At 42.3% G+C, this 14,754-nt stretch overlaps 1 protein-coding gene across 2 annotated transcripts in view; it reads right to left on the reverse strand.

Moving 5' to 3' along the window:
* Positions 1-9,911, reverse strand: part of cux1b (cut-like homeobox 1b) — a 58,473-nt gene extending 48,562 nt beyond the window's left edge. For both annotated transcript variants that reach the window (XM_074678782.1, XM_074678781.1), the window contains exon 1: positions 9,783-9,911. In XM_074678782.1, the coding sequence (XP_074534883.1) occupies positions 9,783-9,845 (63 nt within the window). In that variant the 5' untranslated portion in view covers positions 9,846-9,911. The remainder of the gene's footprint in view (positions 1-9,782) is intronic.
* Positions 9,912-14,754: the final 4,843 nt, after the last annotated feature.

Consider the following 14,754-nt stretch of genomic DNA (forward strand, 5'->3'; position numbering starts at 1 on the left):
GGACTCGGACAAGAATTGACATCACAGCTATTAGTTTATGTGACATCAAATGGAAGTAACCATCAGTGAATAATGACAGGGTCACAGGTGCAGGCTGGCAATGCTGCAGACATCCAATCATCATCTTTGCCGTGCGCGAGCGACTCATTCTGGCCTAGAAAGTCTCTGAACCCTGACAATGGAGCAGTGTTCAAAGTTGCACTAATTCAGTTACGATCTGATCTGTTCCCAATTCGTTAGCCTATTTGATTTGTTGTAATTCACTTAGCCTTCCATTTAAGGACTACAAGCAGTTTCATGTTATTGGCACGGTTACAGGACAGTGGGGAGGAAAAAAAAGGGCCCATTGCTCTCATGTGCCTCTGGTACATTAAATCCCTGCACTGCATGATGCCCTTTCCACGTTTTAATTTAGCCGTGTCTATCTGCTGTATCCACTCATTTTCTAGACGCCTGATGATGACACATCAGCAGGAGTGTGTGCCATAGCCTGTAAACGCAGCATGTTGACTCGGATGCATGCAAATCAAACGCATACATCAAAATGCCTCATTAGGGTTAGATCCATCCAGACTCTTTTAATGTGTCCAGTCCGTGCAGTCACTGTTTTCTAGCATGTTCCATCCTCCTGACTGAGTTTGACACCCGTGGTCTATACGATCAGCGTCAACAGAACATGTCCCGAGGCTGAGTCTTAGTCAGCCTTTATGAGTAAGAGTTTTCTGCTCGGCTTGCACGAGTTTTGAGAGGCAGAGAAACACAGTGAGGACGAGAGAATGAGCATAGCTAATCCTTACAGTAATGACAGAATAATTAGCCTGCATTAGACGACGTAATGGGTTGTAATTATATCATTTATTCTGTGTTGCGAGAATGTGATATAGAGGCATGCACAATGAAGGAAGAGGAGTGGAGCTCAGTGGGAAGTAGGATGGAGCATGTGTAAGAGCTCAGGCTCTTTCTATTGATTGATCCAAACATCAAACGAAACCACTAGAGTAATGGGGGGGAGTGAAGGACAGCTAAAAGCTATTTGGAGCCTTCACTGCATAAAAGACTTGACCTGTTCCACACAGCCTACATATCAAAACCATCAAACAGCAATCAATAGACCAAAGCGGTCAACTCAACAAACCGTCACCCTACTAAAACATCAAACCCTCGGCCCAAGCGTCAGATGATAGGCTACACTCAGCTTATCCATTACCATCAGATAAAGAGGAGATAAAACACAGAGCCTAATCCTTTCATGTGTCGTGACAGCCACAGCAGCCTCCAAGGCATTCCTTCAGTCTGGCTCTCAAATAGTTTTATGGCGGAAGGCAGCCATTCAGTCAGCCAGCCAGCCAGTCAGGGCTGTTCTGGTCTGTTTGTCTTATTTCACAGTTTACACGCTGTTTTATAGCTAGTTATTATGGTCACCATGGTGATGCCATACGTTTTTTATGGTCTTTTGGTCTGAGGGCAGAAAGTGTAATAAACGAAGAAAAACACACACACACTTACACACATGAAAACAAAGACTCACAAAACACACTCCTGCTGTGGAAAGGTCTCCTGTCCCTCCCTTCCTCCCTCCCTCCCTCCTTTCTTCCTTCTCTCGCTCTTTATCAGTCTCACCGAATGCCTATCTGCCTCCTTTCAGCTTCATGTGAAACATGGATCGGCGAACGTGGAATTGTCCTCTCTCTCATTCCACATCTGGAGCTGATCAGAGGGCCTCCTGGAAGTTGAGGCCTCTGGGCCTATTAATAACCATACCGCTGAACTCCGGGTCAGACAGCAGTCAGCGGATGAGCTTGTGTCTACTAAACACATAGTCCCTTCCCCCTTTTCTCCCTTTCTCCCTTCCTTCTTTCCTCAAGAGGACAACTCTTACTTTTAAAAGTTATAAGGCAGACTGATGAGTGCAGCAACATACGTCCAGGTTTAACTTCTCACAGATAATCATACTTCAGGTCCACACACGTCTGTAGAAATCAAGAAAAGAATAAAATTGAATTCATAACTTTATGTTTGGCCATCCTTTCAAAATAAAACAATGTAGAAACTTTAGGAAAACAGCTAATTACGACATGTTTTTATTCCTCAAGTTGTTTTTTTCTTCTCTTTCCACCTCCAAACAAGTTCAAGTTCAAGGAGGCTAGACCCGTTAAAAGGCGAGACAGATGGTAAAGTCATCATCCGTTAGCTCCAAAGGTTAGACCGGTCAGACAGCCCAGGTCACACCGAGGGCTGAGGGGTCAGACCACCTCTGAACCCTGGCCCCAGTCTGACAGCTGCTCAGGTCAAAGGTCAGAGAGGGGTTAAGGTATCGTCTGAGCACATCCAATGAATTTCACAGATACAGGAGTGTGTTGTCCATGTGGAATTTACCAGGTTTTGGTGAGTAGAAGTCAAGTACCATTAGTCAGACTCTGAGTGGTTTCTTCAGTAAACTATTTACTCATGACTTTTTAAATCAAGCATGTCCATGATTATGGCTCACAGCAGTTAGTATTCACATTTCCTGGTCAGTCTGACCATCAGGGCAAAGTTCCCCAAACTTGACTATAACTGTAAATATCTCACCAAAAGCAGAGTACAATTTGTTAGGCATAAACCGCCCCCCTACAGCACACACACATACACACACGCACCTGTGAATACAGGGTAGTTGAATCATCATAATCGGCGGTAGTTTTCTGCTGAGCCCAGCCAGCAGTCTGTGTTATTTTTAGAGGGCTGACACAGAAGCAGGCCGTCCATTTACTCAGTGAGCTGGCAGCAGGACCATCACAGCTCTGGACGCTTTTTTAAAAAACTACCAAAAACGGGGAATGAGCTCAACATAAACACGGCGAAAAAAAAAAGATGTGGACACTTAGAAGAATAAAGTTAGCTGTGAATTAGAGCCATTACGGGTCCATTACTTCTGAAAAATGCCAAATCCTCGCTCACATTAAAGCATCATGGGCTTGTAGCTGTGAAGAGGACGGGAAAGTTTGTTCCATCAGCAGTTTTGAAGTATTATTGAGGGGATTTACAAGGTGACAGAAGACATAAACAGTAATAAAAGGCTTATGTTATGAATAAGGGAATCACCGATGCCTGGATGGACTTGAGCAAAGAGTAACAAAAGGTTGAATTCTGCTCCCATCTGATGTGACTGATGAGTGGAGCCTGAAGGCCCACTATGGATCCAGCAACTGAAGCTGTGATTGACATTGAAAACTACACACAGTGAGCTATTAGCAGATAGCAAGCCATATCATAATTCAATCCTTACGCCATCAAAGTGCACCAATATCATAATTCAATACTAAGAACCATTAGCCTGCAGGACACCAATATCATAATTCAATCCTGAGGCCATCCGCCCATGCCAATATCATAATTCAATACTTGGACCATTAGGACACACCAATAGGCCTATTAGAATTCAATACCTGTGGTCAATGATCTAACAGGACACTGATACCAGAGTCATGGGTTGACATGGGAAGAGGTCTGCGCATGGGGATCCTTCCTCAGGCCTTATTTAGCCCAGCAGACTCCTTGATAACAGTGAGATAAACAACACTAAAATTAGGTAGCGCAAGTGGTTCACCAAAAGGCTCGGCTGCACCAGACACTGAAGGCCACAGGGCGTTTGCTGCAGGAACTAATTTCATTCAGAGGGAGCGAAAAAAAAATACACACGAAGCAGCTTTAAACTCAGCAGTGTGCTCAGCCAAACTTGTCAAGAAATGTTTCAAACACCGGCCCCCACTGAGTGACCGAGCGTCTGCACTGGGTCTAAATTATCACATTGCGGTACCTCGTGGAAATGGGACTCCCGTTTCGTTTTCTGGTCCATTGCTTCTATTTGTGTTTCCACGTTAACGTCTTGTTCAACTCCTCAGAAACACTGTGAGTCTCATCCAGGATTTCAGCTTCGCTGGGTCATCAGAAATCTGCAATCAGACGGCTTTTTGAAAAAGCTCTGGTTTCTCCGGTTGCTTTGAGTCAGATTTCCACCAAGAGTTGTCATTACTCAGGAGTGATTCTCACCACACATTTCTTCAGTTTCCTCACTTGACTCTAATCCTCATGTACTGCACGTATAATGTGTAAACTGATGCTTGAGAATGAAAAATACAGGAGAGACTGATGTATTGCTGGAGAATAAAATTCATTTCTCGAATGAGAGAAGATTGAGAGACAACTTTTGCGAAAACTGATCAGCTGTTTCCGTAGAAAATGTGCCAAACAGTCTTTGCTCTGACTTCCTCAGTTGTGAGGGTGTTTTATATAATGATGAACAGAATATCTTTTGGACTTTTACTGTCGGTCAGAATGAGAAAAGCAATCAGAAGATGTCATCTTGGGCTCCAGGATGGCATGACTGGCATATTAAATATTTTCCAACACTTTATAGGGCTAGGAAAATCTATTATTTATTGAGGAAATAATCTGCAGATTAATCATTTGTGACTTCTATTTTACTGCACAGCTACATATGTGTTGTGTTTGACATTTGCCAGTAAAAAAGCAACAAGGTTTATCATTTGTTGGCTTGTGCCACTTAAAACTAATACATATTGACTACTGAATAAAAAGCTGACATTTTGAATCAGATCACTTTGATAAAGGTAGAAAACCATGTGGTGGAGAAGCATGAAGAGGAGAACAAAAGCAACAAAAAGTGGGTTTTTTTACATAATAAAAGCTAGATTTTAGCCCAATTCTGGTCTGCTATGTGCATATGAGTGTATTTTTACCAGTCAACTATGGACGAGAACGGACGTTTTTTCTCCCTCAGGAATGTAAGATTTGTGTTTACTGAAAAAGCGTTGGCTTAATATTACAAGAAGAACAATAGACTATACAAGATTACATCGGCCTTGGAGGCACTGCTTGGTTTTTTAAATAAAAGTAGCGGGCACCGTCCTGAAGTGGAAAACAGCCGGCATGTTCCCAAAGTGAGCCTGAAGAGAAGTGTCCAGTCACTGAAGCTCTCTCTGCAGGAATACAGAGCAGCAGAATAATGGATGCTTCTGTCATGAGATACGCTGAAACTCTATGATGCTGTAGGTAAGACAGAGAGAGACTCCAAGTGGGGCTGTAAATAATGCCTGCCACTTGAAAATAGGTCTCTGGAAATCTGCCCCCATGTTGCTCTCGAGCTGGAGGAAGTTTTGTGTAGTTTCGTTTGAATGTTTTAGTATTCGGTGGTGGAAACTATGAAAGCAATATAACTAGATTTCTTGTGGAAATTCCAAGTCATACAAATTACGCAAGTCTGCCGTATTTTTAAAACACAATAAAGTTTTTCTTTAACCATAAGGGAACATGTGATTTTTTTTTGTGGCACAGAGGAAGTAGCAATCAATTCATGCAACAAAAAAGGAAGAATTTAGGTGTTGAATACATAAAAATCATCAAATTTAATGACTTCTTTTAAAGGTTTATCATTGCTCAAACTGGAAGTTTCAAACTTGATATACTTCAGGTGAGCAAGACAAAGTACAAAGTAATAAAGTTTGATGAAAAGAGTTTATATTCTTTAAAAGAAGCCAGGCGGCCTCTCTAACACACTGTGATGTCTACATTCGGCCTGTGAAGGAAGCTTAATTAGTTTTGAACAGCTTATAAAATGTCTTTTGTGAAATCAGTCTTGATGATTCATTTCAAAGTGTGAGAACATTAAAGTCACTGCAGCAAAAACTCTCCATCCTGTCTTTGTGGTGTCCTAGTTTTTTCAGGCATATCTTTGTTCACAAACTTGGAATATAAGCTAACAGTATTTAGAATTATGAATGCAGGAAATCTTTTTTTCTGGAGGTAAACAAATAAACTTACAGGAAGTGAAGCACAGAAAGATGTGATTATTACCATAATTATTAAAGGGCGATTTCACTTTGCCTATTATTCTAATTTAAATTATCTGGATTTTAGGCCATCGAAGTTTAAAATGAAAGTGTCATTATTCTCAAAACTTACCAACTGAAAAATAAAAAAAGTGATTCATGCAATATTTCAGACATAAGCAGAGCCTTCCACACCTTCGGGAAACATGTCTGTTTTTCACACACATTTGCTTAAAGCCTGCATTAAGAGCTGCTGACTCCATCTGTTTGGGTAGTTCTATTTTTAGACTTCTGTTTAATGCTTTTTATCTTTTGTTCAAACATCACACCACATCCGACCAAATTTCTTTTACCATGCAGGGTAAATTAGATATTCAGATGTTGACTTTTGCAGGGTTAATTATATTTTCTTGACAATCAGACAGAGTGGGTCTGGAGTAGACGCTTTTCAAAGCAAAGGGGGGAGGGAGGACGAGAAACTGATCCTGAGTGCGACGTTCACTAAATCACTGAGGAGTTTGGGAGTTAGGGCCTCGGCGGGGAATTAGCCACTGATAAGGTGGATGATGAAGTTTTTTTTTTCCTTCACAGAGCTGCACATTTCTTGTAGTCTTATGGGCGGCAGGATAACCTCTCAGAAAAGTGGGATGACATAGCTCAGACCAAAGCCGACCGAGGGCAGACCAAAGACCTGACATGCACTCGTCCCTCTCTCCCTCTGACTCATGCTTAGTCGTTCACCACCCACCGACACACAGTGAAACCTCAGTCCCAATGCCAGGTTTTGTCACTGGGCAGAGAAGCGGTTGGCTACAGTAAAGGCATGACGTGATGCCCCCCTTCCTCTTTGCTCCCCCAGCCTGTGCAGCAACAGAGGGGTAAAAATATCCCACCAGTGAGTTCAGACAACCAGCTCATAAATTAACACTAAAACTCCTACAGACAACAGCGGGCTAGTCGCTGAGAGATTTAAACCACTCAGGTTGCCTCTGACCACAGCTCTGAGATCAGCTTACAAAAGCCTTTTCCTAAATTTACCCATTAGGAGGTGTTGAATAAGAACAACCTCTATCAGTTTTCATCTTCGCTGTATGCTAACATAGTAAACTATTTTTTTAAATGGCTCTGGGGCGCTTTGTTCCAGGAAGTATTACGAGGTGAGATGTACGCCATTAGGGCCTAAATTGGGATTTGTGTCTAACAGGAAGGGCTGTTCTTGATTTTCAGAGCTCTCACAGAAAATATCAAGTCGAGGTTTAGGCTTAGCTATTTGCCCGTATCTTATTAAGGCTTGTCTGCAATGAAGCGCAATCTCTCGTCACTCTCAAGTAGAAACACAATGTTCCAGCAAACTGCTTGACTGGGTCAAAAAAAAGGAAAAAAACAACAGGAGAGAAGAGTGATGATCCCCCTCTAAAGAAACTCAACTCTGTAATGGACGGACAGGGATTACAGACGTTAAAACCTCCTCCATCTGTAATTCACTGTCACCCTGCCATCATCTCTGAATCACTGATCCATTTTGCAAGTGTGCGAGACCTTGCTAAAAGCATCACTGTTGCACCCATTTGTGTTTGTAGTGATGGTGGGGAGGCGGGAGGAGGGGTGGAGGGAAAAAAAGGAGGAAAAAAAGCACACGGAGGAGACAAGTTAACAGCTCGCTGTGCTGTTTCAAAGCACTCTCTGTCCTGTAACAACCACCTAGCTAGTTTCTCACACAGCGAACGGGACACGCTGATCAAATAGGATTTTAATGAACATCAGCAGTTTGGAGCCTGAGGAATAGACGCTATGATGGCTTAAAGCTACTGACATCTAGCTTGGGTTGGATTTTCATCATCAAAAGAAACAGAGAGAAAAAGGGAGAAAACATTCCTTTGCTGGTTGCCTCTCGCGCAGACAAAACAGACTGTGAATCTAAGTGCACGCTGTCCGTTCGATCACACCAGAGAAGCAAATGAGAAAGCAATTGGCTGACAAGGCCATGTGTAGACCATGATCATATCATACTAACCCCGCATTATCGTCAAACCGGATAAGAAAAAAAAGGTTCTTCTTCTCTGAAGGCTTTCCTCTAGGAGCCTCTCAGTGGGAGGGAGAGTAAATAAGATGTCATCAATAATAGACAGTGAATGTTCTGAGCAGTTCTGCACACACACACACACACACACACACACACATAGACACACACAAGTGCCGACTGATTCCTATCCTGCAGACAGGCCTGCCAACCGCCAGGCTTTTTGCACACGCTCAGATTCACTGTCCTGACTAATCGCTTGTGATAGGGGCCTTTGCCATAATTACCCAGGGCCTTATCACAAACTTATGCGATGCATTTTTCATGTCCTGGCTGCTGGCAGTGCCTTCACTGTCCGCGCTGGCAGTCAATCCACGAAAAAAGACTGATCTCAGACAAATTCTCACACACACACACCAGCTCTTCCAAGAGGGCGAAATGGGTGAAAGCAGGGTGAAGGGCCAGGAAAGAGAGAGGGGGAAAAAATGATAAAGGAGGGGAGGGGGAGGCAAGGGAGAGAGAAGATTGGGAGGGGAGGGGGCAAGCAGGCAGGCAGGCAGGCAGACAGGCAGGCAGGCAGGAAGGGGGTGGGAGATAGATAGTGAGGAAAGAAAAGAGAAAGCAAAATTTTTTTACATAATGCATGAACAAGGGGGCACGAGTAGGAGGACCAAACCAGATCAAATAAATAGGAGAAGTGAAGCCTTGATGATGTGGCATAAGTGCGACACAAAGCCTGCTGGGGAGACTTGTTCACTGTCCTTTTGTCTACCCAGTTCATAGGGGCATCGTGACCTAAATAAAAGTTTAAATCCCATGCCTGAGCAATTCATAAAATAATGTATGAACAATTGGGACTAGCCTACATAATGCAATTTTATGTTAATGACGGTGTGGACTAGACTGCTAATATTCATAAATTGTGATTTGAAATTCAGCAATGCACGTTAAATGCCACGGGGAAACACAACAGTGCCATTGTCTGCATGTCTTGTGATAGGTCAAACAAGCTCTAATATACACAGGCTATATTCACACACTGAATAGGCCCCAATATTTTCCTCCTATCCCTCACTATGCTGTGGATCTCCTCTTCCGTGCACGCTCAGATTAGCCGCGTGCACGAGACAGGGACATTACTGGAGTTCATCTTAATCAACAGCATCATGATCTTTTAATTTTTCTTCTCAGTCATATTTGTTTCGTCACGTTAATAGACACTATCCCGTCCCAGTCCACTTTCTCAGACGTGGCAATGTCTGTAAAAACCTCACTGTGTATAATTGCCGTCAAGAGAAACCGAGAAAGAAAAAAACGGCTGAGTTCATCAACCATAATCACTGAGACGACTTCTATGTAAACTGCTTCAAAACCGTTAGCCGATAACGCTGCTAATGTTTTCAGCCGTGTTGAAATAAACTTCACAAAATGAAAATTAAAACCTTAAAAGCACGAGTAAAAGCGCTGTTGTGTGTCTGAGCTGCCCGTCTCAACGGTTGGTGTCACCACAGCGCCACCGTATAATGAGTCGCACTTATTTTTCCCCCAAATTATCCAACCTTACAGCGGCTAAAGCGTCGGGCTAACTACGGCTACTCGCTCCAGTAAAAGTTGAAGAACACGCAATAAAGATAGCTAACCGAAGGCTTTCCGCCAAAGCCCAGCCGTTTTGTTTTTATTTCAGCGCATCCCCGCGGCGTCGCCCCGGCTTGCCCAGTTGCAGTGTCCGATCGATGTTGAATTGAACAAAGAGGATCAATTTCTGATCAGCGAGAGAGCCACTTTCATCAATGTGAGGAAGAGGTCTTGAATTCTCTTCCCAAACACCTACGAGGCAACCGCGGAAAAATACACAAAACACAGCGACAGAAAGACACAAGCCAGCCAAAGCAAATACGGCGCTAGACGGTTTAAAGAGAGGTTCAACTGACCTGTAGTTGTTGTAAGTCAAAGCGCTTCCAATATTGAAACATCGATCCTGCATTGGCCGCCATCTTGAGACATATTGAGACAGGAATGAGATGCTGATAGAGAGCGCGGGGGTTGGAGTTCAGTGGAGAGGACCGGGCGGCTGGAAGACCCGGACTGGATGACTCACACCTTCAGCACGGTAACAGCTGGAGCACGGAACGGAGTCGGTCTGCAGGAGTGTCGCCTTAATAACGCCATTATAATTGCTTAAATAGCTTTTTTTTATCAACATAAAGATATTACAGGTAAATAACCGTACTGGCTTTAAATTACACTTTATTTTATCATTACGCTGGAAAAATAAGATATTTTCATCGTTGAACTGAAGTAGCACACGTTTAGCGTTGTCTGTGTGATTATTGTGTTTTCAAAAGAGCAAAGATCATACAAAAATAATGCCAGGGGGGTTCTTGGAAGCCATATCGAAAGAGGAAAAAAGTCCCACCAGGGGAGCACTCGGTTCCAACGTTTCGTCTGTACAAGAAGGTGGTGAAAACCAACAAAACTGCATTAAATACATAACTACAGCTATTCCGACAGCAAATAATATGAAGTAAATCCTCGATTGATGAGTTTTCCCTCTGTGCACCTATTCTGATACCTCATCTACCCAACTTAGTGTTATATTGTGTAACTGCTTATTTTACACATTTATTTGAACTTGAAATTTCATATGCTATATCAGAATACAAAAGAAAGTTTTTTTTTTAAATGGCTTGTCGTTTAAGGTATTTTGTCCAAAGGTAATAGGCATCTTTGTCTATTGCATCAAAGGAAGGAGCATTGCAACATAAACCAATTTTAAAGTCTTAACGTCATTAAATGAATGAATTTGTTCATCACAGATATCTTAAAAATGGGATCTAAGCTGAAACTGTCATACAACTGCTTTGGAATTATTTCAAGTAAATTAAAATTAAAAAGGAAAATATCCAATATCAAAATTAAATTTTTAACCCCATTTTGAGCATGTATTTTTACAAAATTAGCACTTGTAATAAAGCGGCGCTGCTAAGGACCAGCTGAACTTGGACTTCAAAGAAAAGGCCAAGGAAGGAGTGGATTCACATTTGACTTAAAATACTGTGCTTTTCAAAAATAATCATAATTCATTTCAAAAGCCAAGTTTAAGGCTCTCTCTTTTAACTATTAATAAATAAAACAAAACTGTTGTGTAGTTGATCAGACAAATTATCCCTAGCAGCAAGGCAGCCCAGTTGTAACAGTGTCAGTGTGCAGATCTGCTGTTGCAGTGACCTCGAGCAACATACTGAACCCAGGCTGCTACTGAGGCGTCATTCCTGCTGACCACGTCCTCTGACCCCCCTTCAGCTTGTGGATATGCAAAGAATTTCTAATTACACTGTATGTATGGAGTGCCCTACATTCCTGTGTCAAGCTGTGCCTCCCTGCGCACCTTAAACACATCACACCTTGGCTTCCAATTGTTGTGCACTCTAAGCTGAGCTGCACATGTTTATCAGAGTAACACATCTGTTGAACACATTGTTCTCATTTTTAGCTTTTTGTGGGTTCTGAAAATTGACGTGTGCAGCGTATTGTAAGGCGTTCACACTTTCTTTCTTTCTTTCTTGTAGACTCAGCTCCTCAGCCAGCTCAGCCTCAAACAACAGTATACAGCTTCAGATTTTCTCTCCAATAGTTTTCATTTCTTAGAGCCGCTGCCCTTTAATTGAACTCAAGAATTTGCCATAAATAATAACACCTTTTCACTGCATTCCAGTTGAAACAAAGGTGGGCATTTTTGTGCTTAAAATAAGCTAAACTTTCAGGTCAGCACTTGATTTAATTTTCTATTTCTGTCACCCTCCTTTTACAGTATAAATGGATCATAACTGATATGTAGCCTCAATAGATTTGTCTTATTTTATACTTTATTTGAAGATAAAATACACTGTATTGAAGGTTGCCAGATGCTCTAAATAATATGTACTGAATCACACTTTGTGAATTCAATAGGTACAGCTGTTTTGGGATAGGATAACAGACACAAGAGCCACATGATTCTTGTTACTGTCATAGTCAATTATGAGCTATTTCTCACTCCTGATCTTCTTTTTCTTCTTAGAAATACGTCCATCTGATCTTTACTATTAGATATAATGAATGCTTTTAAAACAAAATACTGTGTATGAACCTATAAATCCTGTCCGTGATCCTCTCATTTCTTCCCCCTTTCCGCCATGTTAATCAGTGCTTCTTTGGCTCGGCCTGCATGACTTATGATGCTACCTATCATTAAGCCAAACCAGAAATACAGGTCTGAGATAATCTGCACAGGCTTAGTCGCTTTGCAGCTTGTCCATTGTGCTGTGTTTGTACGGTTTTGTCTCACTATTGCAGAAAGAAGACCCATCACTGAAAGGAACATAGTGTATTCAAGGCTGCTGCTGATTTTACTTTGATAAGACGACACTTTATTGGTGAAATTCAAACATGGAAGTCAAATGCATGAAACAAGTAACAGTCTTTTTCACAGCTTGGGTTTGCGTCTTAATTCATTCGAAAGCTTGATCTTGATATCTTTACTTTATTAGCTGCATGTTTCTTGTAAAAATACAGTTGCTGTGAAGCATTAGTGACTATATTTCTGCCGCACTCAGAGAAAGCCCTGTCTGCTTACCAAAGCTCTATAAATAACACCTTCCCACCCTCCCTTAAAAGATTTAATAATCAGCCATTTAAAAGAAATCATCAATTTACAAACAAAAAGTACTGCATTTTAATCTCTGCACAATCCCACCCACAGACACTTGAAAGTGGCTTTTTGTAGACAACTCTGACTTTGAGTACATTTTGTAGATAGTCCCTGCATGTTTTAAAGCTAGAATCCATCCAGTAGAGCCATAACGTATGCTGAAAAATTATCTCTGCTAAGTAAAAGTGAACATTATAAATCAGTTGATTTTGTAGCCGCCAGGCACTTTCCTCTCAAACTCTGAATTCAAGCACACACCATCTCCACCAGGATTTGACTGCAGCTCCACTAAAGGCTCTGGATTACTTTGAAGCAGTGGGGGGTACACAGTGTAAGTCGGTACAAGTAAGACTCCAAGTTATCAATCCACCTACAAATTACCATGTTCCTGCCACTGAAGCTCTTGCACGTCTGGCACGGATGACTTGAGAGGGTTTTCTTCCCCCTCACTTGTCTCTTTATTACACTCTATGGTAAAATTAAAGAGGAGGATAAAACAAAGTAGATTGTTCTTGACAAGGATGGCAGGGGAAACATGCCGAGGCCCACAGATTCAGACTCTAAAAAGCCTCATCAGTTCATGTGAATTTGGTTAAAGTTTAAATATAGAGAAGTAAACACACATTCTTTGTGTCAGCGCCATTATACAAGCAGATCTTCTTCACCAGCCGGAGCTACAGGCTACAAAATAAAACAGCCTCTCTGTCCTTTAGCTTCCCCTCTTTTTCTCTGTTTGTGTCTCTCTTTCCTCCCGCTCATTGACTCTGCCTGCAAGGTGCTTTTAGCAGGGCCTAGTGTGGCCGGGTACGAGATGGATGTGTGGCCCTTGAGAGCCGCAGGCGGGGAGCAACACTGATCATGTCAGACAGGGCTGGGGAGGCTGCATAAGATCATCGTCACCCAGCAGTGGAGTGAATCGCCGCAGTGGCACTTTCACACAACCTCTGACCCCCTGGGTAACCTCTCAGGTCATGATCAAGGGTCAGGGGTCAGTGAGGGCCTCCGTGAACAAGCCCCTCCCCCTCTACTGCTTCCTACACTTTCCCCCCTTTATGTCTTCTTTTTCTTTCCTCATTTTTCCCTCCTTCCCTTTTCGCTCATCTTCTATCTGTTTCCCCATCGCTCTAACTCTCTCTCAGGCCGGGACCGATTGAGACGTCCCATCCCCAGGGAGAGCAAAAAGGAAAAGCAAGAGAAAATCAATAGGGAAGATGAGTGAAGACCTGGGGGTCCCATCAGAAAGTGAATGCTTCTCTCTGCACTGGTATGATTCACACACAGTCACGGGCAGAAACGCACACACAGACATGCAGTTTTATTAACTCAGACAAACTACACGGAGCAGTTAACAAGTCCTGGTAAGCAAGTGTTAAAGGAGTTTAGTTTTCTCTCTACGTGTACAGCTTTTATCACTTGGATCTTGCAAAATGGCTGACTTTCTTTATAAAACATGACCCAGAAGGACAATTTTTTCATGCCCTCCTCTTTGGGCTGTATGCATGACCATATACACACTATCAATCCCTGATATCAATCCCTGCATGGAGATTCAAGTTTTGCACATGCAAATGTATAACCCTGACAATAAAAAGCTCTGTTCTAGCAGGAGGAGAGGAATAACATTGCTCTCGTTGAGCCAAGTTTTCTGTGACTCGCCTGTAATTTAAAATGAACAAAATGTTGACGTATCAACAATCAGTGCAACTCTAATTAAAGCATATTTACAGTAACATTTTTGCTTTAAGAAGAAGTAAAATAAACAACTCAGAGAAGATAAACAAAACTCATTCCTGTGTCATCTCCTGACCTCAGCCACCTCCACTCTTTCTGGAAACATACATGTGTTCATAATGTTCGGCCTCAGCATGTATCCATAACTTATGAGTTTGCCGTGCTTTTTCACCAACACAAGATAACCCCGGGCAGGACATTAAATGATCGTCTGAAAATAGAACTGTTCGGATGAAAGGGAGGATAAATAATGCAGTAAGAATACAAAACCTCTTATGGGGATAACTAGTCAGACACACATGCACGCACGCAAACACACAAAGAGGAAAAAGAGAAAGAGAAGAGATCCTTTCTTTTTTTTTGCTCCACGGTGAAGAAAAGTGAATGGATGGAACAGGAAGGAGGAGGACCCAGAGGAGACACACATGCTTCTTGCTTCATCTCCTCCCACTCCTCCGTGTCTGCCATTTTTTTCCACTCAC

This window comes from Halichoeres trimaculatus, unplaced genomic scaffold, assembly GCF_033239565.1.
Source record: "Halichoeres trimaculatus isolate MK-OKI-2021-1 unplaced genomic scaffold, fHalTri1.1 fHalTri1_scaffold_9, whole genome shotgun sequence".
In the NCBI taxonomy this organism is placed as follows: domain Eukaryota; kingdom Metazoa; phylum Chordata; class Actinopteri; order Labriformes; family Labridae; genus Halichoeres; species Halichoeres trimaculatus.